Source organism: Aythya ferina (assembly GCF_964211825.1).
Source record: "Aythya ferina genome assembly, chromosome: 1".
Lineage (NCBI taxonomy): Eukaryota > Metazoa > Chordata > Aves > Anseriformes > Anatidae > Aythya > Aythya ferina.
The window spans coordinates 103,239,396-103,264,544 of record NC_140296.1 but is presented as its reverse complement, the minus strand read 5'-3'; the positions used below and the strand labels follow the sequence as shown (position 1 = coordinate 103,264,544).

Below are 25,149 nucleotides of genomic sequence, written 5' to 3'. Positions count from 1 at the left end.
CTGTTCAGGAGCTGTTCAGGAGTTTATGGACCTTGATGAAAAATTGCTCCAGCATAGGTCCCTCTCCACTGAAGGCAGTTTCTTCAGGGCACATCTGTCTGCTCCAGAGCCTGGGCACCTCCTCTCCCCAGGGTGTCCATAGGGCCACTCCCCTCACCGCCCCCTGCCCTGCAGTTTGCCCTCCCTTCCCCAGGCTGCCCCCAGGTGAGGTGCGGGGCCTGGCCGTGCTGGGGCAGCCCTGGCATCACCTCACACAGTGGCTCCTGTTACCTGAGCTGGGTACAGGGGGTGAGTGACCATAAGCTTGTTGCAGGGAACAGGCATCATCTATAAAAAACATACCTCACTGGGATCTTTACCAGTATTTGAGTGTGAAAAGTCAAATGAGTTTCGAAGTAATTAAGAAGAGCAGCCAGGCTGTAGTCTGTGCCTAAGTTCACTGTTACATCATGCATCTGTTGCATCCTCGCACTTTAAGAGGCTCCAAACTCTCAAAATTTTTGTCAGTCTGACACTGGTGAAATGCATCTCATCCTAATAGCCTTAAAAATAAGAGCAGAGAGGGTTAGCTGTTGAGAACTGTCAAGTGCATCATTTGCAGAGCACTGGAACTCTTGCATACACTTAAGGGGAAAAGCTGAAGCCCTGTGTTAAGATTCCTTGTGGAAAGCAAACAGCTCATGTATCTCAGTCACTTTAAAGAACTGTGCTTGAAATTCAAGCCACTTCAATAATTAATCCTTTTATTACTTGCCAGTACTACTCCATTTCACAGCCAGGAGGGAGTGGAAGGCTAAATCAAGTCCCGAACTATCGTATGCCTAAATAAGGCTGCTGTACAACATCTACACTACTGCTTGCTTTATGGCCTGTAGCTGGCATGGTTGAAAAACTCAGCAAGTTTTCTGAAGGATTGGCATACTGATGAGTCAGCTGCACAAGTGCTGCTGCTGCTGACTTTAAGGGTAACGAGAACACATAAGGATACTCATTTTCTTAGTAAGGGTGTTGTGAAAAATTCATTGAATGAAAACAGCTGCTGCCTTAGCACAGGCAGCCAGAATTTTATTTATGTGAAACATTGCATGAAGCCTAGCTTGTGGAGAGGAGAACTTAAAAACCTCTAAGTCACTGGAGGACCAGCATTCTTAACTCTCCAGCACAAAAGGGCTGAACTGGAACACCTGTACTGAGAGGGAGAAAGAGCCAAGTTCTTAGCCCCATCAAAATACCAGTGAGATTCCTATGTACAGAATTCCAAGTTTGCAAATTGAGGGTTCCCACATGGGAAATAAACCAACAGCAGAAAGATGACCGATAATGCATTTGTCTCAGCTCTGTGAGGTGTAGAAAGAAAGAAGTGTGTTCTAAGTGTAAGAGGCTCTAAAATACATACAGATGTAACTGATCCAACTAGTTCAAAATTATTACTGGTCACTGTAAAGAGAAAGAATTGCTGAAATGTATGGCACTTGAAAGAGACTAAGAAAGCAGCAGTTGCTTGCCTGTAACAACACAAACATTACTCACTAGAAACTTGAAGCTATAATTTTGAAAAAAGACTTTTATTTAAAAGTAGTGAAAACATTGGAAAAAGTATAAGTTAACCATTTGTCAGTGTGTTTAAGAAGCACAAAGTATGTTCTTGTAGTTAGCCCCAACACGTTAACATGATTTGCAAGTTCCTGCCTTCTTTCAGGCTGTTTAAGATGGATACAAGAAGGTTTCTCTGATTTAGAGCAGTCGCTCATAGAACAGGAGATAGGCTTGTGAACTCAGCACTTTTGATAGAGACACAGCTTGTACGTGGGTATCACTGATGTGGAACCACTGTCCTTTTACTGGTTCAGTTTCTAAAGCTGTCAAAGTAACAATTTAGGAGATAAAGTTATTACTAGGAACTGAAGTACTTAATCCTGTTACTGTTTGGCAGTAAGAAGTAATTTGTAAAAATACTTGTAATTATTTACCTTCAGGAGATTGTCCTTTAAGGACAAGATCAGAGAGATGTTTGTTCATATTTCTCATTTTAGCATAAGCAGTGTAGTGCCCAGACCTCATTGTTCCACTGTGCTCAACAACTCCATAGAGAGAGTATAATACTTTTGTACTCCCTTCGGCCACATTCTGTAAAAGTGAAAGTTATGGTAGGTCAGTCAGGGACTGGATTCTAAACAGGCTAGAAAGTAAACACTTCTATTTGTTTGCCAGTGAAAGGGAAGTTGTCATTACAGGTCCATGCAAGGTGCTACAACTATAATCAATGGAAATACACTGACAGGCTCGAGTACAAGTTGCACTTCGAAGTTAAATTGTATTAGCACACAATAACGTGATGAGTGTTCTACACAGATTCTGCTAAGCAGCTTAACTGTGAAAGCATATTAAAACATGGGAAAGGAAAATTTGACTGTTTTTTCCACTTACTTTACATTTAACTGTGCAGAAAGGAGCCAAGTCAATCACTTCTGGAAACTTGATATGCCTGTTAACCTTCCGTAGATTAAATCCAGCCTTAAACAGACATAAAGGAGGGGAAAAATCCATAATGTTAAGTGTAGCACATTAAAACCACCAGGTACTATGTACTCATGAAACTATGAGGACATCTCTTGCTTTTCGGATACTGTAGCATGCCTGATGATCTAATTTTAGATTGCCAAAACTGACAAAACTTCTACTCTCACCTTATTCAAATAATCTTCCAGTAACAAACTGGAAAAGCAAAGTAAGAGATGACAAATGTTTTTTCCTTAGTTGTATGAGTCTCTTGAAATATCCTACACATTTAATTTTCTCTGTGGAATGCTTTTCATCTACTAAGTTACCTCCCTTATTTTATTTATTTAAAGCATTTCAGTCAAAATACTTAATGGCTTTAAACTGAGAAAAGGCAATGCTGTCTCCTAACCCTATTTATTTCCTATTTTTCTTCTTGAAAAGTTAAAGCCCTAAATTTAAAAATTTCCAGGAATTTGAGGAAAAAGGTAAGTCACTTTACTTTGGTGCCTATAAATAAGACTTCAGTTGTATTGTTTTCCATTCAACTGGCCTTTTTGTTAAATTCATTTAGTAAGGAATCCTATTCTATCTGTATGGAAATGCAAGAGTTAGGAATGGATGTAGTTGCAGGAAACAATGCTAACATACTACTTAATACAGTAAGTAGTAATCACAGTGAAGGAATACATTTCAAGTAAGCTCACAAAAAATGTTGCCTCAATTACTACTAGAACACTTTTTTTCCCTGGAAAAGAACACCCCAGTCCCTACCATCACAAAAAGAAAACACAAAAACCTACCAAACAAAAACAACCCTGCACACGACTACCTGCCAAATGCTGAGAAGAAAGAAAAAAGAAAAAAGCAGGATTATAGGAAAATGGAAACGTGCTAACATTAGATTTAAGTTAAGCTATATGCATATATACGTATTAGACACACACATTTTTTTTTTAATAACAACCTGTTTGTTACCTGTTGAAATCTCTTTAAGTGAAGAGTTAAAATTGGAGGAGCAAGAGAGATTAGCATTTGCTTTTTGGCATTAGTATAAACATACTTCTTTTCACCTGCAGAACAGAAAAACCATCAATTAATATCTAAAGAAATGTTACAGCAATAATTTATTTTCACTATTTATACTCTTACAATGTCATCCACTATAGTGAATGAGAAACTGAACATTCCCCTTTAACACAATGAAATGTGAAACTGCCATCCTGCAGCTCCCATATCACAAAAGTAGCTGCTCACATCATGTCTAAGCAGCATCAGCAAAAGCAGGATGAATTCTCACATGCTCTCTACAACTCAGAAACTGCATGTAGCTTTCTTCCACTGGTCTTCTGAGCAAACATGAACATGATTTCCCTATGACTGTTACATGAGAATTTTCATATTTGAGAAAGGAACAGAAGTCATCTGGTAAATAACCACTTCCTACGTTCATCCACAAAATGAATTTCTAGATTGCAATGATCATGCTACCCCAAAACCCAAAACAAACCCACTCCTCTCTGACCACTCTTCTTTTCTAGTCCTCCATTATTCTGTATGCAAGCTTGTGAGCCCATTATTCTGCTCAATTAAGAATTTGTATTAGCATGTGCGGAAGAGGTTCTCACAACCTGCACAATAAATACTGCTCTGATCAAAGCTAAGTTTTAAGTTACATAAATGCTGTTTTAGGAACAGCCCCATCAACCACCCAAGCACTAGATATGAACCCATATAAGAGCAGATTACTAAATTTGTTAAAAATAAAAAAAAGATAATTTATCATACTTTTTATGTTCTTTGGTCCACAATGTCTCTGTGTACATACATCACAGAGTAGTTTATTCTTCTCACTAAGTTTCTCATTATGGGTGAATTGATACAAACAGTGATGTATTGAACCTTCTTCTGGGTTCAGGTCTTCCCTGTTTGCAAGAGTACAAAATGCCATTTCAGGATCTTCTGTCAGTACTTCACATGTCTTGGCTGGAACAGTTTGAAGGTCATTTAAGATGCTCATATCCGATTCAACATTATCATTCAAGTGTATTTTTGAAAAGTCAGTAGCAAGCCCTTCCTCATCTTTGTTTTCATCATCCTCATCTTTCAAAGATAGGTTGTCAAGGCCATTGACAAGCTTCACAGGAGAATCTAAAACTTCTGTGGGGAGATCCGTGAGAGACTCCTTTTCTGCACACTCTTGTTCTGGTTTTCCTGTATTTTCAAGCATGTTTTGAACTTCTCTTTCAGTTCCCTCTATACTTAAGTCTTTGTGAGTTAAGCAGTGATCTTTGCAATCATTTGATGATTCCTCTTCTTGCTTCACATCAGGAGTTTCAGAGTTAATATCTGCCTCTCTTTCCTGGTTATATTCTACATCTTTTTCTGACTGTTCAGTAGCACAGATATCTGTCAACTGAAGTACTTTTCCTTGGAGCTTCTGCTGGCGGCGCTGGCTCTGCAAATTGATAGGTATAATGTATATGCATATAAAACGTTTCAATGATATTTAGCATTTCCAGCCATTTCTTTATCAAATTATTTGTTGTATGTCATAGGTGTCAAAGGGGGAAGTTATCTATGATTTCATAATCTGAGGTCATCAGTTTAACTAACATTGAATTTATCCTTGCTCAGATATAACCCCCACTACACCTCTGAATATTATCTTATTCCTATCATGGCAACTATTATCAGAGCATGTAACTTCTCCATAGCTATGACATACATACAACTGATCGTCGTGGTTGTGCATTTGACAGAGGAAAAATTCTAAGCCATCCCCTCCTCCTCTATCTCAACTGAGGAAGCAAAAAGAAATTTTTATTTTTTACCATAAATTGCAAGTACTTTATTAATATAAGTAAAATATTTATCAAAACCAACCTTGGCTTGTTTTTTGGCCAGTTTCTTTGTTTTTTTCTGAAGGTGCTTACTTGTACCAAGGGGCTCATCTCTCTGTTTAATGTAACAGCCATCATTTTTATCCTCTTCTTCATCTTCAGATTCCTTCTCTTTGTTTTTTTTAGCATTTCTCTCATTTGTATTTTTTATTTTCTACACACAAATAAAAAAAAAAAACCAAATATTAAAAAAAAAAATAACCACAGAAATAGGTATGTTAGTGTCCTGAATAACAACACAGAATTTCAGAGAAAACTGCAGGGACGTTATCTGAGTTTTCGGCTCAAAATGCAACATTTCACTGATTGTGACATACGCCTAACACATTGATGCCAGCTACCCTAATGCCCAAGAGGGGCATTTCACTCCAGGAGGACTCCACGTGAAACAACGACTTGCAGCATGAAACAGTATCAAAAAGTATGCCTATCAAGGCTGAATTCTGAACATATAAAAGGACATTTATATCTGTTAGAGGCAAAGGTAATCTAATTAAATTCACTGAGGAGTAGTATTTCATTCAAATGAAGACATTTTCAGTTCAACTGTGTGCCGCATAATTTGCAGTACTGTCCTTTATTTGCTTCTGTTAAAGCAGAATTTGTTCATTGCAGACGACATGAACCCTTTAGTTGAGGGGATTTTATTTCAAAAAGCATTCCTTAGTTCTTGTGTGAGCAGTGCTACATGGCAAATCTGACATATTATATATGCAGATTGCCAGTATGAAACCCAGAGAAATCAATTTTTTGAGTGTCAGTTCTTGAGATCAATCATGTAAACCAAAACAGATCAACTTACACGAATAACTCTCCTGAAAATCTTATTTTCTACCTTTTGGGGACAAGTTTATTATTTTAACTTCTGAAACGCACATTTAGAAAGCTGCATACATTAATTCCCTCCTGATTATAGAATAAAGGTTGTTTTATTTGCTTATATGAAAACAAGTCAGAAATAAAACACGTACAGTTTCTTACCTGATCATCTGGTACAGGAAGTGACAAATCAAGGAAAGATTCATGGACCAAGGACACCTTTAAATGAACATTAAACAGTCCAATTTAATTTTTTGTAATTGGCTGGCTTGCTGTCAATAGGCTTATCTGTACATATCCTCGTTTGCATTCAAAGCATTCTTCTACTTGTGTGTACAAATGTAAAACAAAGCTGTTGGTAAATGTATATAATTACTCATGACCAAAATCTACCAGTCACATTACTCCAGAAGTAAGAAATGGTTTCCCAAGTTTTGGTTTTCTTATAACCTAGCACATGGGAACCCAATTTAGTGCCTATGGGATTGATTCTGTGATCAGCTGGGATATTCATCTAGCCCACTCACTAATATCTGTAATTAGTTTGTTCTCAGGATGCATTATCCCTGCAGTGCCTTCTTCCTTATCTATTTCCTCACAATCCCACAATCATTCCCATGTGAAAAATGGAGACCTAATAGTCTGAGGGAAAAAGAGAGTTCCTAGCAGCACTCTGCTTAAACAGAACAATTCATCCTCTTTACAGTTGGCACCACTGGAAGGTGTTCACCAGGAATCTGAGTAATTTTTTTTTTGGCAGAGGCAGATTGCTGATGTTGCTGCCCTCTTTTTTTTGGAACTCTTTTGAAAGGAACTGGAAGATTTTCTTCCTTTATGCTATAAAGGAAGATTCCAGCCAAACCATGCCCCTCTTCAAAAAGCATGTAGCTAGTCAACTCAGAAACATTAACTGAAGCAACTCTCTCTAACTCCAGTTATTTCTACAAATAGTTACTCTGGAGTTCTGTGGATTACATAAAAACATGCTCTTGGGTATTTAAGGCAGGCAGTTTACTTACTGTTCTGCATTCCTCACACATAATTGTACTGGTTAATTCTCCACCAAAGATTCGATCTATGAAACTTTTCATTCCCTTTTTCTTCTCATATTCTGAAAATTGACAAAGCATATAGTAAAGTTAGTAATATTGCATATAATATATAATTTAATGATAACATACCAAATTAAAAATGCAGTATGTAAAACATACATAGCATGTGTCAGTGCCTGTTCTAGTTTACTTAGGAAGTACAGCAAGATTCTTAATTTAAGATCCTTTTATATATTAAAGGAATGGGTGTGAAGACACATTTACAGAAGACACTTTGACTGAACTGACAACTTCACTGCTTTCTCAAGTCAAATGCATTTTTTATTTTCTTAGAACTACTATATCCCAGTAGGAGTTCCTGTTTTCTCCCCGGATTTAACTCAGACAATTGTCTGAAGCTAAAGAAAAAAATAAAAGCAACAGCTTTCATCGATATAAGTGCTCTACAAACACAATTTCCTCAAGTTATCTCTCCCGTGTAGCACATACTCTGCACTTAAGCTTGCTCTTCATCTTCTAACCCGAAGTCATGTTGAAAAGTTTAAACATTCTTCTGTTCAGTGTTGTGTTTGTTTTTTTTTTAACAGCAATAAAAATCCAACAAACTTGTTTTTGATAGCACTGATGAGTAATAATGAGCTATAAGAATTGAGCAAGTCATTACATTCATGTGCTAATATCTTAACTTCTTTCACAGTATTTGAATAATTAAAAACTACCCAAACATCTTTTAATGTATAATGACTGTAGAATCAACTCTTTTACTCTATTACAAAAGAAATGCCACTGAAGTCAGTAAAACCTTTAAATAGACTATTTAACATTTACAAGCCTTATGTTCTAGATACATACATATTCAAGATGTAGCATAAATCTGCTTATTAAATATGTATCTTTTAGTCATAACTGTTACCACTAGTTTGCCTACTTGAATGAAAAGAAAAATGTACAGTTATCACATCATCACTGACATGCATTTTACCTTTAATTTTTGTTTTCAGTTCTTCTTCATTTTGTTTGTTAGAATCGGTCAGGGCCTTCAGTATTCCAACACTTACTCGCTGAAATTTTCAGAACAAATCGACATTGCACAATTTCTTAAACTAATTCAGTTAGCTTTACAAAACGATTCATATGGAGAAAGAAAATCTTTACTAATTAAGAAAATCAATACAAACAACACAACTGCCTACAAAGATGCAACAGTTCTCACGTTTTGATATTAAAAAAAAAGCCAACCAATCAATAAATACACCATAATATTACAATTAGTGTTTAAGAAATATTTTAACATCTTTACGTTAAAAGACTTCCAACATCTTTGTTGTCAACATGGACAGTGGGATGAAGTGTACCCTCCTCAGCAAGTTTACTGATGACACCAAGCTGTGTGGTACAGTCAACAAGCAGGAGGGAAGGGACGCCAGCCAGAGGGATCTGCACAGGCTTGAGAGGTGGGCATGTGGAAACCTCATGAGGTTCAACAAGGCCAAATGCAAAGTTCTGCATCTGGGCTGGGGCAATCCCAAGCACAAACACAGGCTGGGTGAAGAATGGATTGGAAGCAGCCCTGAGAAGGGCTTGGGGATACTGGTGGACGAGAAGCTTGACGTGAGCCAGCAATGTGCACTTGCAGCCCAGAAAGCCAACCGTATTCTAGGTATCCATCAAAAGCCAGCAGGGAGAGGGAGGTTATTCTCCTCTCCTCTGCTCCACTCTTATGAGACCCCACCTGGAGCACTGTGGTTCAGCTCTGGGACCCCAGCAGCAGAAGGACATGGACCTGTTACAATGAGTCCAGAGGAGGGCCATGAGGATAATCAGAGAACTGGAGGAATACTCTCCTGTGAAGACAGGCTGAGGGAGCTGGGCATGTTCAGCCTGCAGAAGAGAAGGCTCCAGGGAGACCTTACAGCAACCTTCCTAAAGGGGGCCTACGGGAAAGCTGGGGAAGGACTCTTGATCAGGGAGTACAGATACTCTTGATCAGGGACTGCAGTGATAAGACAAGGAGTAATGGATTTAAACTACAAAAAAAAAAAAAAAAAAAAAAAAAAAGTTTAGATAAGATATTAGGAAGTTCTTTACTATGAGGGTGGGTGGTGAGGCATTGGACCAGGTTGCCCAGAGAAGGTAAGGTCTCCCTGGAGCCTTCTCTCTGTGAATCCCTGGAAGTATTCAACACCTGCTTGGATGGGCTTTGGGCAACCTGGTGTGGTGGGAGGTGTCCTTGTCCATAGCAAGGGGCAGGGATGAAATACTTCTCAAAATTAGATCTGGACAATTTAAAAAAAAAAAAAAAAAAAACAAGAACACCATGGGATTCCCACAAGTGTTCTTTTAGACTTTGCAGAAAGGAACACAAAAAGGATGTGATTTAGGATGACTGCACACACTCCAACTTAGTATTTCTGTAGATTTGGACAAGTCAATCTACTTTCTGAAGGTCAACAGACATTTATATGAAAAATGTAAAATCAACCAAAGACCCTTTAGAGCAAACAAAACCAAGCCTTTATACATGATTTTACTGGAAAAGCATAGAGAATAGCCAGTATATTGCTTTCCAGAAATGCAGAAAACACCATAGCTTTTGAAACTTACGCAACAAGGGCAATCTTTAAGAGATACAGGCCAAGAACAAATTTCTTTCTTTGAATATTCTTTTGTAAAATTAAAATCACAATACTTGTGGTTGCTCCTTTGCAACTACTCAGAGGTTGTCACATGCTACACCTCTGTTGTAATATGCTGCAAGTGCTTATGGGCAGCACAAAGCACTCTACAAGGGGTTGACTTCTCTGAGACAGAATGCTTTTTCTCCCCTCAGATGGGGAGAAAGTCTTGGTCTGGGGTAGGAGGAAAGGTCTAGGCAACTGTGGAATTACCACTCACTTGGATTTCTTCTGCTCTCATGCCATCAAGTAAGTAACGAAGCAATTCTTGACTGTCTTGCTGCTGATAACCTTTAAATCGTATTGCTCTGTTAATTGAAATGTAAATCGATAAATGAAAAGCATAATTGACCTTAGAGATAGACAAAGTAAGAAACAATTCATTCCAAACATACAGGAACAAAGTCTCAAGCATTCATGTATACAAGAGCAACAAATGTAGTACAGTAGTTTCTAAAAATGTAAGGCTAGACAATCTGAGCATATCACTGGGTATCTTTCATTTTACTTCTATTCACTTATATTTTGGCTCTTTATCCTTTTTTTTTTTCCCAAAACTTTTTACTTATTATGGAAATTTTACATGCTGTGATGTAAAATCAAGAAAAAGAAGAAAACTGACCTTTGTTTAAGCAACTAACATTTTTTTCCATACTCACTATACCATGCAATTATACAGATACTCACTTTTTACAAACCTGAGCAAAAAGTTCCTTAGGAGTAACCACCCCTTTCTTTGTCTCTTGCATTTCTGTCAGGAACTGATGCATGGCTAACGTCAAAGGACCTGGCGGCTCTAGTTTTATTAGCTGAGGTTCCTGTTTTAAACAAAAGCAATAGAATTGTTTGGCCTTAATTTGATGGCAGATCCTTCTAGAATTAAGTTTTTCCTTGTCTGAAATTCCAAACTGACTAAATTCCAAAATTGCAGTACGTTAAACTAACAAAAAACAAACAAAAAATGGTTTCTCATCACACAATATCAAAACACTGGGCTAAGAGTCCTTAACTATTTCTTGCTTTTAGTCAGGAAAATACTACAATTTCTTAGAATGCACAACCCTTCTTTCCCAGCCAAATCTCTATTGTAATGATACATGCATTATTTAAGTTAGTGCTGAAGACATCCTCTAGTTTCCTACATTGCATTTAGATAAATTACACTATATCAAAAGTTACGTATTTTCATCACTTTAGAACTGAGAGGGCACTACTGACTTCAGTAGTAGCTCTATTAAATTCAATGGTGAAATTCCCATCAATTTTACATTTTAAACACTAACAACGTAAAACATTTTAAGTTAAACAGCTTTAAAATACAGAGTATTGTTTGTTTCTTTAACAGAATCGGGGAAAAAAAAACAAAAAAAAACACTATGGAGGCTGAAGCTTATATACCATAGATAACTCAGGTGACTCAATTTTAACTGTCGTGTCAGGCATTTTAGCTTCTTTGAGCAGCTCCCTCAGGACTGGAGTTTGTGATAAGTTCTGTAGAAGAAAAAAGACAGACAAAAGGATTGGTAGCCAGGGAACAAGATGATGGGCAAAGGAGCTCCATTTGCCATGAAATTTGTGGCAACCAGATTAACGGCAAGTTATTTTCGCCAAACAGGACTAGAATGGTAACTTCTACCATGGACACAACTTTGGAAATTCTAACAATGCTTAACAGCTAAAGATAAATTACATAGAGCTGATGGGACTTGCAACTATCCTGTTTGTGTATTACTTTAGGTTGCAGAAACCCTAAACGTACTACTATCTGGTCTTAAGTCAAAAGGTAAAAGGTAACTATTTCCTTGGTTTAAAACATGTTAACAAGTAAAAATGAATTGTATTTAGTGAAACCTGCAAGTACAATGGGAAATTTGCTCAAGTAAAGCTTCAGTATCAAGAATGCATTTGCTGAATGAATACATACAAAAAAAGGAAGCTCATTTTATCCAAACAATTCTTGACTCACATCCAAGACACACAAGATGGCAATGCAATATGCTCATGCAGTTAATATTGACCTCTATTTGATTTTCCTGTTGCTGAGAGAGAATATTTTGTTTCAGTAAATGCCCATAGTCTTTGGTTATTGATCTCGCACATTCTAAGAGGTCGATGAGGGTGATGAACCAGACTGTATTTTTATTTTTTTACTAAATTAGGAAGTTGGCATGCTTAATCTCTATAAAGAAAAGATGCTGTCCCTCAAAGACAAGGCAATTGGTTACATCTTCACTTAGTGCAAGTCTGAACCTGCAGCTCCATTCCTTCATACTGTTGTGGGCCAACACACTATTTTTAAAACGAACCCATCATTCTTGGCAGATAAAAATCATATTCGACTTGTGCCATTGTACAGTAAAGAAGGCGCTTTTTTTTTTTTGCGTTTTTTTTTGTAACTCCTTTTTTGTTCTGCTTAATTATTTTTAAAAGCAGCAGTAACTACTGTACCTGCATCACTGCATTAAAGAAACACGTATTCCCCAGGTTACTAAGTCCTTTAACAGTCACTTCTGAGTTAGTATTTGAAGCAGAATTCTCTTCTTTGAGAGAGACTTCTTTTTCTTGCTCATTTCTGTTGTCTTTTTCTACCTTTCTATTTCCAAAGTCTTTATTCTCTTGCTGTTTTTCTGCTGGAACAATCAAACAAACATATATTAACCCAGAAACAAGGAACGGGATAGGAAAAAGTTGTTACAGGCAGCAGCAATCTATAATGTTTAAAGTTTAAACATATTAAAATTAATTCTGTAATTGTATAGCTGCAACACTACTGGTTTAATTTCTTAACTCCTAGCACTTAGTCTAAAACAAGCCAACAAACATTTGAAACCATTTCAGAGCAGCATAGAATTTAAACATAACACTTAGTTCGCAAGCCATTAACGCCAACAATTTCTGAAACTCAGCATGTGTTATCTAAGATTTCATTCTTGTTGCACCATCCTCTATGTTAGGGGTTTCTACAATATCCAATAAGATGACATCTGAGATAATATCCCTTAACATGGCCTTATTGTCTGAAATTAAACACGCAGGTTTCCCACTGTCAAAGAACTCTGATGTTCACTGCTTTCATCTAAACAGATGAAACTGGGAGGTCCATGCTCTTCAAGACACATTAGATATTTACCCCTTATTAACTTGTTGTACAGCTCTAGAATTCAATGACCTGTTAACAAAACCATAAATGAACTCTAGGTAGTTTTCAGAGTAACACCTGTAGTGGTTCTACCAGTTTAACAGTCTAGCCTTGATAATCTTTCCAATGTACATGGCTGTGAGCCAAGATTGACTTAAGACAATGTAATAACAGCTCAGAGAAAACAAGGAGAATGGGCAATGCAATCTTTGCAGATGAACAAGAAAACAGCTGGAAGGTTTTCTGCTCACAGAACAGGCAAATGTCATACTTATTTTTTTCTCCTCTTATTCCTGTATTTCTGGTTTCTAAAAGATATGGGTACACTAAACAAAATCCTGGTCAGATTAAGTGGGCTAGGATGTTATGATTTCAGAACTCTGACAAAGAAAAACATAAAGGAATAAATTTGCTTTTTAATGGACCATAAAGTGCTCCAGAAACTAATTATTGTACATTCTTGATTTACAGAACTGTCTGCTGCATTAAAGGGACTTTCTGACTTACTGTCTATATACTATAGTCACTTACCTGAACGTGACGAGTCATGACAAACTTGTTTTTTAACATATTCCACCATCTGGCCCAACCGTGTTGAAGTACTATATGGAACTTCATTATCACATATGTAGCACCTGTATCAGCCCACCCACCCCCAAAAGAGAAAAATAATTAGTTCTATTTTTTCTATTACAATTCCTCAACTATTTACTTGTTTCATGAAATTTATTACACAAAGTTATAAAATTACAAGGTTTGTTTTGTGTGTGTGGTTTTCTGTTTTTTTAAATTTTGAATTCTTACAGAAGTGTTCGATTTACTTCTCATTAAGAAAGTAAGTTAAAAATTATCTTCATTGAACAATTTCAGTGATTGAAAGTGATGACCTGCAAACATAAATTAGACCCTTAAAAGATGTTCTTACAAACCTATGCTACATGCAAAAGTAGCTGGGCAACGTTTGCCTACATAAAGAAACTGAGATATCAGCCCCATAGGAAACTATTTGCCAATTTTATAGCATGGAAAAAAAAATCTGTTTATTCTAGCCAACAAAGTGTTCACTATATTTAAACTGGAAAAGAGTGCTCCATTACTCCTGAATGCCTTTTTTAAAGTTTTATTTTGCTGTTTTGTTGCAGTTATAAACCTGTTAATCTTTTTACAGAGAAAGAAAACAGATAGTTAGACCACTAATTTGTTTTAAACAAAATTGTGAGAGAAGCTGCGGTAATAAAGGCTTGAGTAAGAGTTAAATTCTGCCAGAACGCATACAGCATAAGGAGAGTTGTATGTACCAATTTTGTAGTTCTGCCCAATCAACTCTTTGAAGAGGTCACAAAAGGTTTTGAAGAGAACACAAATACTTCTGCACTTTGAAACACATCAATTACAGTTATTAGGCACAAATGCATTTAGCAGATCTCAGGATCACCGTAAGTCAGACTAGTTTCTGATCTTAAAAGCAGCAGAAGTCTGCAGTAAATTGCTTTCCTGTATCTCTAGCATCCTCACTATTTGCTGAGAATATTCCTGCTTTTTCATGTCTCAATGAGAGAAAAACAAAACAAAACAAAAACTGGCACTACCTGTAGAATCCTTGAGTAGGTATTTATTCTTTTTTTTTTTTTTTTTTTTAAATAATTAACAAGACTGACATTCTTGCTCCTGGAGTAACATACAATAGTTACTTCCATGGGAAATTTTTAAACAAAATAAATAAAAAAAATAGTTGAAAGTTGAAAGGTTAAAGACTTGAAATTATCAAGAGATTGATAATGATGCCTATTTGACCAACGGGTGAAAGGCATACTGAAAACATTGCACTTGTCATAAACCCAAAATAGCACAACTTAATGAATTACTAGAACTCTCCTCTTTCTTTCCATGCTCAAAACCATTTCTTTAGCAGCTTACAGGTATTATTCAAGTACAATTTCAATCATGTATGCACACACACTGCAGACATTTACTCATACATCTGTAGAATTAATAAATTCTGATTGAAACTGCTTTTTTGTACTAATCACCAGGGTGAAATATAGTTCTGGACTGTAGTACTGATTTATAACAATAATTTACACCCCATATACCATCCTGTGAATAACCTCTTGGACAAATCTGTACAAATGAAAAATTCTAGAAGGAAGCAAAATACCTTGCTTAAATAACTTCCTCTCATTCACAAGTAAGTTGATTTAAAGACTACAGAGATTTTAGAACTGAGAAAATTAAGTGTTTAGAACCCATATTTTTAAAGCTGATTTAAAAATCACAAAAATAAATTAACTAATTCATTAGCAATATATATTTCTAGCAATGTCCATTTCTGTTCCAGAGTACAATGGAAACACTAGTCATCACACATACGTGTGAAACATTATCTCTTTATTTGATCATGTTATATAAAATGAACAAACAGTAGGTTTAGAAAGAGGTGACTTTAAGCAAAATCAAAACTATGTCAGATACAATATTTCTGCATGGCATCGTTTAGAATATTAAGGTTCTCCCTTCCATAGTAACACTATTTATTTTCAGAGAAGAAAATACTATCAGGGAGATAGAATTTATATTGACAGATCCACTGGCACCTTGTAATTCTACAGCTGTGCTTCTTAACTATATCTATGGTATGAAGAGGTCATAATTACCGGGGAAAAAAAATGAATCAAGTTTTTCATTAAGCGTGCATCAAGAAAGAGCTTCCCCCAGGGCAAAAGTTAAGATTTAGAGCTACATAACATGCTTCCATTTGTCAGTAATCTGATCAAGCAAAAGCAGTAAAATACTAAACCAACATTATTTACTACTTGGTCAATTTCAGGTTCAATTATGAAAGTTTTCTAGTTACAATTTTTACAGAAGAGTAATATTTATTCAGCAGATCTTAACAAAGACTGCTGGGATTTTTGTGTGTGGAATGATTTATATACATTTCTAGAGTTAACTCCCAGAAATCACATAGAAAACACAAATTATATCCCAACCTCTGTTGCCTTCTATGTGTTAACTGTTGCCTGACAAACTCACCACACACTCCAGTTGTCCAAACTGAGAACCAAACAATGGGGATCTGATCTTGGCGTTGTGTAATGCTTTAAAGCATGCTGTTCTGGAGAATTTCTGCCACAGCCCTATAATGTTGATAACCAGAAGTGTCACAAAATCCAGTTGACTATCAATGAAACATATATAGTCAGTGTATAAAGTATTTAAATGAAAACTGTTTTAATTATGTTCAATTAATTAGAATAAATAGATGGCTCTATTTCAAGACAGTTATTTCTGCAGAGAGAAAAGTACCTCACTGGGTGCAAAATAACCATAAAGTCGCCTGAGCACTGAAAATCTAATTTACAAATTTCACTTTGAACCGCTTGAAGAACGCAACAGGAAAAAAACAAACAAACAACAAAAATAAAACCTCTTCAGCATGCAGTTCTAACTTTAATAAAATAGTGTTAGCACAAGATAATACGGGAAAATAAAAAATTAGGAGCATTAACAGAAATTAATATTTTCTTAGAGAAATAATTTGGACTTTCTAGGAAAGTAAGTCTCAAGACTGTATTTTCACCTTAAGTCTGCTAAATGCCTTTGTGCCAAGCTTCTAAGTACTGCATTTCTAAGTACTTCACTTGCAATTCAGAGCTGACATTTTTCATAACACTAAAGTATATCAAATCATTCATGTAACACCACCTTTAAAATAACAATAATAAAAAAGTTGTAACAGTTTAGCAGTTTTAACTCTGTTGCTCTGCTATATTAGGAGGCACTGGAAGATATGAATAGAAATAACAAGAAAACAAGAGATACCCTGTGGCCACATTTTAGACATAACCATATGGAAGGGCTTTCGTCCGTCTCCTCCTCAGAATTCTCTTGTGTCTTATTGTCTGCCTTACAGTCCTGGCAAACGTGCCATTCCACGTTCACAAGGGCCTTTTTCAGATGACCTTGTTCCAGTCCTTTACGAATATGCCTGCACATAGGTTCTACAAAATAAAAAGCACAAGAATGCTCTAGCTACCGTAACAAATGTAGACGTGTCTAGACTTCAAAGACACAGGCTGAAAACCAGAAGCTATGATGACCTTTAGCAAACACACCAGAAAACTTTTCAGAAAACATTTTGTTCCCACACCTCTGAGGGAGCAACCACAGCCCACTGCTATGGTTTGCAGTCTCCAAGGCAGCTCCCAGCTACCTACAGAAGTGGAGATTATGTTTCCAGCTGAGCTGTCTCTGTGAAATTATGCTGCAGAGTATGGTAGAAAAGAATAGCAGAATCATCCTATCGATACCACTATCACTTTGCATTACAATCTTACACCCTACTTAGGGCTGCATCTTCTGGGCCTGCATCTATTTAACCAAACTCTGCTGAGAATATTTGCTGCTAAGAGAAAATACCAGAAGTTTATTTTTAATTTTCCTTGTTTTCATTTTTTGTTGGTTACACTGACACTTGAGAAGGAAGAAAAGCCATCTGTAAGCTTAAGTACTATGCTGAGAAATCAAGAGTGACAGACAACAGACACGGCAAGCTGATTCAGGTTCTTCAAAACAACTAATGAGGAATATATTTCAAAGACTTCTGATTTTTTTTTAATTTTTTTTTTTAAATACAGCGTAGGTTCAGATGTTTATTATCAGCAGCCTACCATTCTTCACTATTTGCAGTTACATATGTCTACATTTCCAAATACAAGGTCAAATATTTGACAGTATGAATAGTTATCTCAAAGTCAAGAAGCGCAGAGTAAAGAAACCCATGCTATTAGGAAAGCATCATGTGTACTTAGTATGTTAAGATCATATTTTTGTCAAACTTTTATTGAGAAGAATTACTTAGTTGTTTATGTAATTAAACAGTCTTAAGCCTTAGGGCTACAGAGGTGTTTTTATTGATTAGCCAGAGACAGCATAACAGCTCTGAATCTGTCTTTGTTGAGGACTGTATGCACAACTACAGCCTCAAGATGCTAAACTTTTCTTCACATGAGCTAAAACAAGTGTAAGCTTTGTACCTACAGTTCCATTTCTGACCAAGCATACAGGATTTTATCTCAGTACAAACACCAGTTGGTAAGAGCCAAATGCAGATATTTAGATGCATTATTTAAGCTGTTAAAAACAAGCAAACAAAACCCACAGGCTTCATCTTCAACACTGTGTTTCTTAAACAAAGGTTTATATCTTGGCTGCTACTCTACAGTGGAGTTACAATACTTTCCATTTCCAGCTTTACGGGACTTTGTAAGGGTAAGCTAGCCTGTTATTAGCCAAAGAAGTGATAGGGCATCAGCAGTTGCATCATAACTGATTTTTTTTCTGGAGAAAGATAAGGAACAGTCATAGCAGACTATTTGTCTTTTTGACACAGAAGCTAACACAAGACCAGGACAAAAAGACCTAAGAACAGGATAACATCTGAGTAATAGTTTCCAAGGTCTTATTATTATTTTATAGCATACTTACAAAAGCAGCAACACTAAAGATTCTTAAAGGACTTCATTTATGTGAACCCACACTCTATAACCACATAGTGAAGCTACCTGGTGTAAAGGTATTCTAATATCAAAGACTTCACAAGCCTTCTTTGAGGTCAGAACAAAGATCTATTTTTTTTTTTTTCCTGTCGGACTACAAGACTTCTCTAAAGAAACATACCCAGCATATCCAGAGACTCATCAGACTGTGCAGTTTTGCCTTTGATGCGTTTCTTTCCCATATTTGCAGCCCTTGATTTTCTTTAAATAGAAGAGTGACCTAGCAAGGAAAAATAGGAAATTGGAAATTACATTTTGGTTTGACTTAATAGTTGCTAAACAATAAATTATTTCCATGGCTGAGATGGCCCTTGAAATGAATTAACTTGTTTGACATTTTCAAAAGAAATTAATTTAATGATACTTTAACATGAAGCAACTGTAACTGTGGTAGAGACAAGATGCCAGTGTGAATTACACAAAAAAAAAAGCCTTAAGACCTTAAATCAAAAGCAACTGCCTTGTTCCTCTTATGCACTAAGTTATATATCGAAAATCCTATATACTTTTAAGACTAACTAAAAACAGAGGGATTTTAGGAAATGGAATTGGGTTTGTCCTTATTAAATCTTCAAGTTTTTTTCTTGCATTTACAATCTTTCGGTTTTCTTTACTGCAAATTCCTTCAATCTTTTTAAAAGCCTGATGCATGCGAGTACTCTTAACACATTTAAAAATCCAAAACCAATGTGAGTTCCAAATTTTAAGTTTTCTTTTTTGGGGGAAAATTTATCATTGCCTTCCCACCATAACTAGCAAATAGGGGGGCTGGTATTTGGTATGACTGTAAACCTTTCTAGACAAGAGTGACATTTGAACAGAGCCCTAGGCCAAGTGATTCCCTTCAAAAACTTGGCTACTACACACACAGCAGGATACTCCACCCCCCACCTCCGCCCTGGTGAGGCCCCACTTGGAGTCCTGCATCCAGGCCTGGGGCCCCCAGCACAAGAAGGATGTGCACCCTATTAGAATGGATCCGGAGGAGGGCCACAAAGATGATCAAAGGGCTGGAGCACCTCTCCTGTGAGGACAGTTTAAGAGAGCTGGGGCTGTTCAGCCTGGTGAAGAGAAAGCTCTGGGGTGACCTTATGGTCTGTATAGTGGCCTTCCAGTCTAGCAGCCTCCCCCCTAAAGAAGGCCTACAGAAAAGCTGGGGAGGGGCTCTTTGTTAAGGAGTATAGCAACAGAATGAAGGGTAATGGTTTTAAACTAGAAAAGGGTAAATTTAGATGAGATACAAGGAAGAAATTCTTTACCATGAGGGTGCTGAGGCACTGGCACAGGCTGCCCAGAGAAGCTGTAGATGCCCCATCCCTAGAAGCGTTCAACACCTGCTTGGATGGGGCTTTGGGCAACCTGGTCTGGTGGGAGGTGTCCCTGCCCATGGCAGGGGTGGGTTGGAATCAGATGATCTTTTAGGTCCCTTCCAACCCAAACCATTCTGTGATTTTTATCTTTTAGTCTGCATTCTTTAAGGCTCTGTGACTTATTTCACAAATATTAGAATTGGCATTTGCAGTACACTGAAAACATGAAACCTAAAAAGGTTCAAAATTGAGTGTGTGCAGTTTTATGCAGCCTTTGCAGACCTGCCTCTGTTCTCCACCCCTCAAGTCAGCTTCATGTAAATGTGTCAGCACGCCACTTAATCTGACTTGTAACATCCATCCTTTCAAAACCATTTCTTACCTTGAACTCAGCACCACACCTGCCCCAGCTGAACAGCTGCCTGCTTGGAGCTGTCACAGCTAAAAACTGAAGCCAACCCATAGGGATCAAAGACCAAGTAAACCTGTAAGAGTTTAGACATGATACCCACAAAGAGCTTTTTGTAGGAAGAACCTTTTCAGAGGCGTGCTTTTAGAGGAGGTGACCCAGTTAAATGACAGCCAGGCAGCCACTTCAATAGCAGAAGTAACACCTTTTACAACTGAGCATTCAATTTGTTTGGAAAGAGAAATGACAGCTCATCCAATAAACTCCCTCTACAGCCTGTCATTCCACACAAGCTACAAAACTCAATCTTTTACAAGCTACTCTAAAGCATTAATCATAGAATGGCTTGGGTTGGAAGGGACGTTAAAGATCATATAGTTCCAACCCCCCTGCCATGGGCAGGGACACCTCCACCAGACCAGGCTGCCCAAAGCCCCATCCAGCCTGGCCTTGAACACCTCCAGGGATGGGGCAACCACAGCTTCTCTGGGCAGCCTGTGCCAGGGCCTCACCACCCTCTGAGTGAATGATTTCCTCCTAACCTCTAATCCAAATCTCCCCTCTTTTAGTTTAAAACCATTCCCCCTCGTCTCGTCATTAACAGATTGATCAGAGTCGCTCTCCATCTCCTTTAAAAGGCCCCTTTAAGTACAGAAAGGTTGCCAGAGCTCCGCCCGGAGCCTTCGCTCCTGCAGGCTGCCCAGCCCCAGCCCCCAGCCCTCCCGAGCAGCACGGCAGGGCAGCACCAGCACTCGGTGCTGTTCACTTCACCCACGCCGCGCGAGGACAGACCCGTCCGACAGGCTCCTCTCCAGCCTCTTCCACGAAAGCAGCCTACGCAGGGGGAAGCACGGCAGGGCTTTAATTTCGCTCCCAATTTCATGCCCAGCAGCGCGCACCCTGACGCACCGCTCCCCCCCCCCCCCCCGCCGCCCACGTGCTGCCCGGTCCCGCCGCGCAACCTGCCCCGCCCCGCCCGCTTCTGATTGGCTGCCGCCCGCCTCAGCGCCTTAACTGACAGGCACCGCAGCCAATAGAAAAAGCCGCCCCCCCCCAGCCGTGAGGCAGCCCGGCCGTGAGCGGAGCGCCGCGGAAGCGAGTCGAGGGGGAACGGCTTCGCTGGGGGAAGCTCCGCGGGCACGGCCGGGCCCGGCGCCTTCCGCCGCTCACCTGCAGGCGGCGCGGCGGTGCGGGCGGCTGGGCGGCGCATGGCGGCCGGGGGCGGCCCGGCTCCTTCACCTCAGCGCCGGGCAACGGTCACCGGCTGCCGCGCCTACTTCCGGTGCGCTGCATGCTGGGAGCGCGAGGGAACGGCGGGGCGGAGGGGATAGGCGGGGAAAGGGCAGCGCATGCGCGAAGGCGGCGGGTGAAGCGGGGAGGCGGTGCCGCGAGGGGGCGGGGAAAGTGGGCGGAATAGGCGGCGCATGCGCAGTTGTGGGCGGTGAAGCTGCAGCGCCCTGAGCATGGAGGCGGTTCTGGCGGGGGAGGGGGAGGAGGCGGGTTAATGGCGGAGCGTTATGGCGGCGCCCCGGGCTGCCGCCCTGACCCCGAGCCTTTAACGCCCCCCGGTGGGGTTAGGTGTAGGTGCACGATGAGCTCCTTCCCGTGGTAGAGCCGCTCTTCTCTCCTCTCCCCCTGCTTTCTTTTTCACTGTAGGAAGCCGCAGGAATGGCCAGCCGCGAGGAAGCCGAGGTGCAGGTGTCGGAGCTGGAGCTGCTCTCCAGCATGTTTCCCCGCCAGGAGGAGTTCCTCGTCACCGACCCGCTGGCTCTGGCAGAGCTGCAGCTCGCCGCCGCAAGCGAGGCCGCGGAGATGCCCTCTTCAAAAGTCCAGTTCACCCTCAACGTAAAGCCCGAGGTCCCCGGTGCCTCGATGGTATCGTAAAGATGTTCGTCTGGGCGCTTTGGGGGTTGGATTTTTAATTCTCATCCTAAAAATAACATTGGGGGCATTTTAGGGTTTCCTCCAACTTAACATTTCATCGTTTTTAGGTGGAATTCTCTATGGTCTGTGCTTTACCGTTTAAATATCCAACTGTTCCACCAGAAATTACGGTGAGGTATGTTATGAAAATATACAGATATAATACCCAAATCAGTCTTTTTTTGGTTAGTTTGCTGTTAAATTAAGCCAGAAAGACAATGATGCTGAAGAAAAACTTACAAGGATACGATTTCTTCAGTTGCTTCAGAAATAACTGAGAAAAAAAGTGAAAAGCGAAGAGTGCCATCTTCTGTACAAAGGGGTCAGATGTAGCTGTTGTTCCTAGGTTTGATGCTCAAGAACTCTGGTGTCAATTCTGACAAGGCTTAACACTACTTAAAAGAGTAACAAGTTACCCAGTGGTCTTATTCTTCCCTTGTCAAAATGCTGTTACTCTCTGGCTATTTTTCAAGGAACTTTTCTTTTTAAAGAGGTACTTTCTATCATTCTACGTTATATAAAGTTAGTTCAGTCACCATGCTTACTTCTTATGTGCCTTTATCTTGATTCTCATGTACAGACTGGTAGTACTATATGCATACTCATGAGGTAGCACAATGAATGTTATTTATGATCTTTTTGTAGCTAATTTGACTTAAGTATCAACAGTAAGTGCATATGGCCTGACTTTTTTTTTTTTGGCAGCTTGAAGTAAACTGTTTGAATAACACAATAAATCATAAGCATATTACAGCTACACTTTTTACTTTTTTTTTTTTTTTTTTTAGGTCACCATTATTAAGCCGCTCTCAGCAGATTCAGCTGAACTCAGATCTAAAAGCATATTTAATGCAAAACTGCAGTGGTGAGCCTTGCATGTTGAGTGCAAGAGAATGGGTTAAAGACCATGCATCTGCTTACGTTGACAGAGAGCTTTCATCCTCCTCAGTGACGACATCAAATGCCTCGCAGTCAGAGGACGTCATTTTCACTAGATTGTGGATCTACAGTCACCACATTTACAACAAGCAAAAAAGAAAGAATATTATTGAATGGGCAAAGGAGCTCTCTCTGTCAGGGTTTTCTATGCCTGGGAAACCAGGCGTTGTTTGTGTAGAGGGTCTACAAAGTAACTGTGAAGAGTTCTGGTCAAGGTTAGTTTTCCTTTACGCTTAAATTCCGTTAGTAGTTTAATGTGTTTTTATGTGTTGTGTACGTGGCCAGAAGGCGGGATGCTCAACCACCTTCCAGCCTTTAAAGGTCTGCAAAGAAGTGTTTTTTTTTGTTTTTTTTTTTTTAATCATAATGTTTTTGCAACTCAGAATAGTCACTGTACTGCTCGATACAGCAGTCAGAGTTACTAATTCTTGCACATTTATTTCTGTTTTATCTTCCTCTTTATGTCAGTGGTATAGCCATGGACTACAGTAACCCAGGCTTGTTGGATATTTATGTGTTTATATTGCCTTACATTCATATTTTATTCTACTCACATCGTTTATGTTTCTGTGTGGTGGAAACTAACTAAGCATTAGTGTTTGATTGTAACAGCTAAGAGTGTGACAATGCATGATGAGAACATGAGAATTAGTACAGGCAAGGCAGAAATGAAGAATGAAATTGAAATTGTATCTTCATCAATTATTTTGTGACGAAAAGCATTAATGTTTTTGACAGAGATAAAATGAAACAAGCTGCTGCTTATGGGAATATTTGGAATGTGGGTAGCATTCCTGTGACCAGCTAGGGAACCATTATCTCTGTCCAAAAATTTGTGTACAAATTAAATGTATTGATTTTGTGATAATAGCTATTTCATAGTATTTGCTAAAACAGTCTGTGTTTTATGGATAGATTTATAGTTCTCTGCTTGCTTTCAGAGTAAGAAGACTAACGTGGAAAAGAATACTAATTCGGCACAGAGAAGATGTTTCTTTGGAAGGTGGAGGACATGCTGAGATCCAGAAGCAAAGAAAGTTTTCCACTTTGGAAGAAAAATGTTTTGATGCACATGGTCCCAGAGGAAATCATATGGATTTGGGGCAGCTATATCAATTTTTAGAACAAAAAGGATGTGCTGACATCTTTCAAATGTACTTTGGGGTTGAAGGGCATTAGGTTAACATAGGTGCAAGTGCCTACATTTGTAAGTTAATCCTCGTAACAGATTCCTTAGCTGTTCTGCAGCTGTTGATCAGAGAGGGAATTGATTATCTTTGCTTGATACGACGAATCCAGTTTTCTATGAAAACAAATATTCAGTTCAATCTGAGTAATGAAAGTGACTGAATGAATGCTTTATTGCAAGGCCTGATTTTAAAGGAATTTAGGGGACGTAGCTAATTACAAGGAACGAAAATAAGTTTGATAATATGCTGGGCAGAGCTACAGAACGTGGGGTTTTAGGGAATGAGTATGTGAATAGGAATTGAGAAAAATGAAGTGTGGACATCTGAGGAGAGGAAATGTGATGTTTACACAATGTTGTTGTTTACACACACTACATGAAGACTTTAGTAACAATCTTTTATTGTTCTTTCTACCTGGAAGTATATTAAGTGATGAGGTTAATACGTTTAATATAAAAATGAAACAGGAGCACCTTATTCATGCAAATAGGATGCGGTAGGACACCTTCTCTAAGTAAGGCATGAGACTTTTTTTGTAGGTAAGCGTGTGTATGGGTGAGGGATGCTGCCGTGTATCCACTACCTCTGTCTGCTCCTGGCACAGTAGGGGCTGGGCTCCCTGGAGGTGCCCTCCAGCATAATAAAGAATACCCCGCTGCGTTCAGGACCGTGCTGTGTTTTGTTATGTTTTTGTACCGGTCTCGACACCCCCCTGTGCGATATTCGCCGATAC

General features: G+C 38.9%; 2 protein-coding genes across 9 annotated transcripts; one reads left to right on the top strand and one right to left on the bottom strand.

Annotated features, from left to right (window-relative positions):
• Positions 1-1,546: 1,546 nt before the first annotated feature.
• USP16 (ubiquitin specific peptidase 16) lies at positions 1,547-21,652 on the bottom strand. Of its 5 annotated transcripts, none has more exons than XM_084538387.1 (18): positions 21,535-21,652; positions 18,767-18,865; positions 16,910-17,088; positions 16,121-16,224; positions 13,619-13,722; positions 12,397-12,578; positions 11,347-11,439; positions 10,636-10,766; positions 10,169-10,256; positions 8,256-8,334; positions 7,241-7,332; positions 6,384-6,440; positions 5,386-5,556; positions 4,288-4,957; positions 3,478-3,572; positions 2,428-2,514; positions 1,971-2,127; positions 1,547-1,859 (listed from the first exon to the last, which is right to left on the bottom strand). In XM_084538387.1, the coding sequence occupies exons 2-18, from the start codon at positions 18,825-18,827 to the stop codon at positions 1,735-1,737; spliced, it is 2,475 nt and encodes an 824-aa protein (XP_084394513.1). In that variant the 5' UTR covers positions 18,828-18,865; positions 21,535-21,652; the 3' UTR covers positions 1,547-1,734. The 5 variants fall into 5 exon arrangements, with proteins under 5 accessions (XP_084394513.1, XP_084394515.1, XP_084394514.1 ...); XM_084538389.1 differs by having other exon boundaries at positions 12,397-12,575; XM_084538388.1 differs by lacking the exon at positions 21,535-21,652 and adding an exon at positions 21,157-21,272.
• Positions 21,516-25,083, top strand: RWDD2B (RWD domain containing 2B). Of its 4 annotated transcripts, none has more exons than XM_084538436.1 (5): positions 21,516-21,646; positions 22,021-22,239; positions 22,356-22,423; positions 23,076-23,441; positions 24,168-25,083. In XM_084538436.1, exons 2-5 carry the CDS (start codon positions 22,033-22,035, stop codon positions 24,403-24,405), a joined length of 879 nt encoding a protein of 292 aa, XP_084394562.1. In that variant the 5' UTR covers positions 21,516-21,646; positions 22,021-22,032; the 3' UTR covers positions 24,406-25,083. The 4 variants fall into 4 exon arrangements, with proteins under 4 accessions (XP_084394562.1, XP_084394560.1, XP_084394563.1 ...); XM_084538434.1 differs by lacking the exon at positions 21,516-21,646 and adding an exon at positions 21,761-21,860; XM_084538437.1 differs by lacking the exon at positions 21,516-21,646 and adding an exon at positions 21,805-21,944 and having other exon boundaries at positions 22,031-22,239.
• Positions 25,084-25,149: the final 66 nt, after the last annotated feature.

Excerpts from the sequence above, each read along its gene's own strand:
- USP16 (XM_084538387.1), bottom strand. The coding sequence starts at position 18,827 with ATGGGAAAGAAACGCATCAAAGGCAAAACTGCACAGTCTGATGAGTCT. Across the intron at positions 11,440-12,396 it reads TCTTTAATGCAGTGATGCAG|AACTTATCACAAACTCCAGT; the intron begins GTACAGTAGTTA and ends TTTCTTCTACAG. Across the intron at positions 10,767-11,346 it reads AGTCACCTGAGTTATCTATG|GAACCTCAGCTAATAAAACT; the intron begins GTATATAAGCTT and ends TGTTTAAAACAG.
- RWDD2B (XM_084538434.1), top strand. The coding sequence starts at position 21,828 with ATGGAGGCGGTTCTGGCGGGGGAGGGGGAGGAG. Across the intron at positions 22,424-23,075 it reads CCACCAGAAATTACGGTGAG|GTCACCATTATTAAGCCGCT; the intron begins GTATGTTATGAA and ends TTTTTTTTTTAG. Across the intron at positions 23,442-24,167 it reads TGTGAAGAGTTCTGGTCAAG|AGTAAGAAGACTAACGTGGA; the intron begins GTTAGTTTTCCT and ends GCTTGCTTTCAG.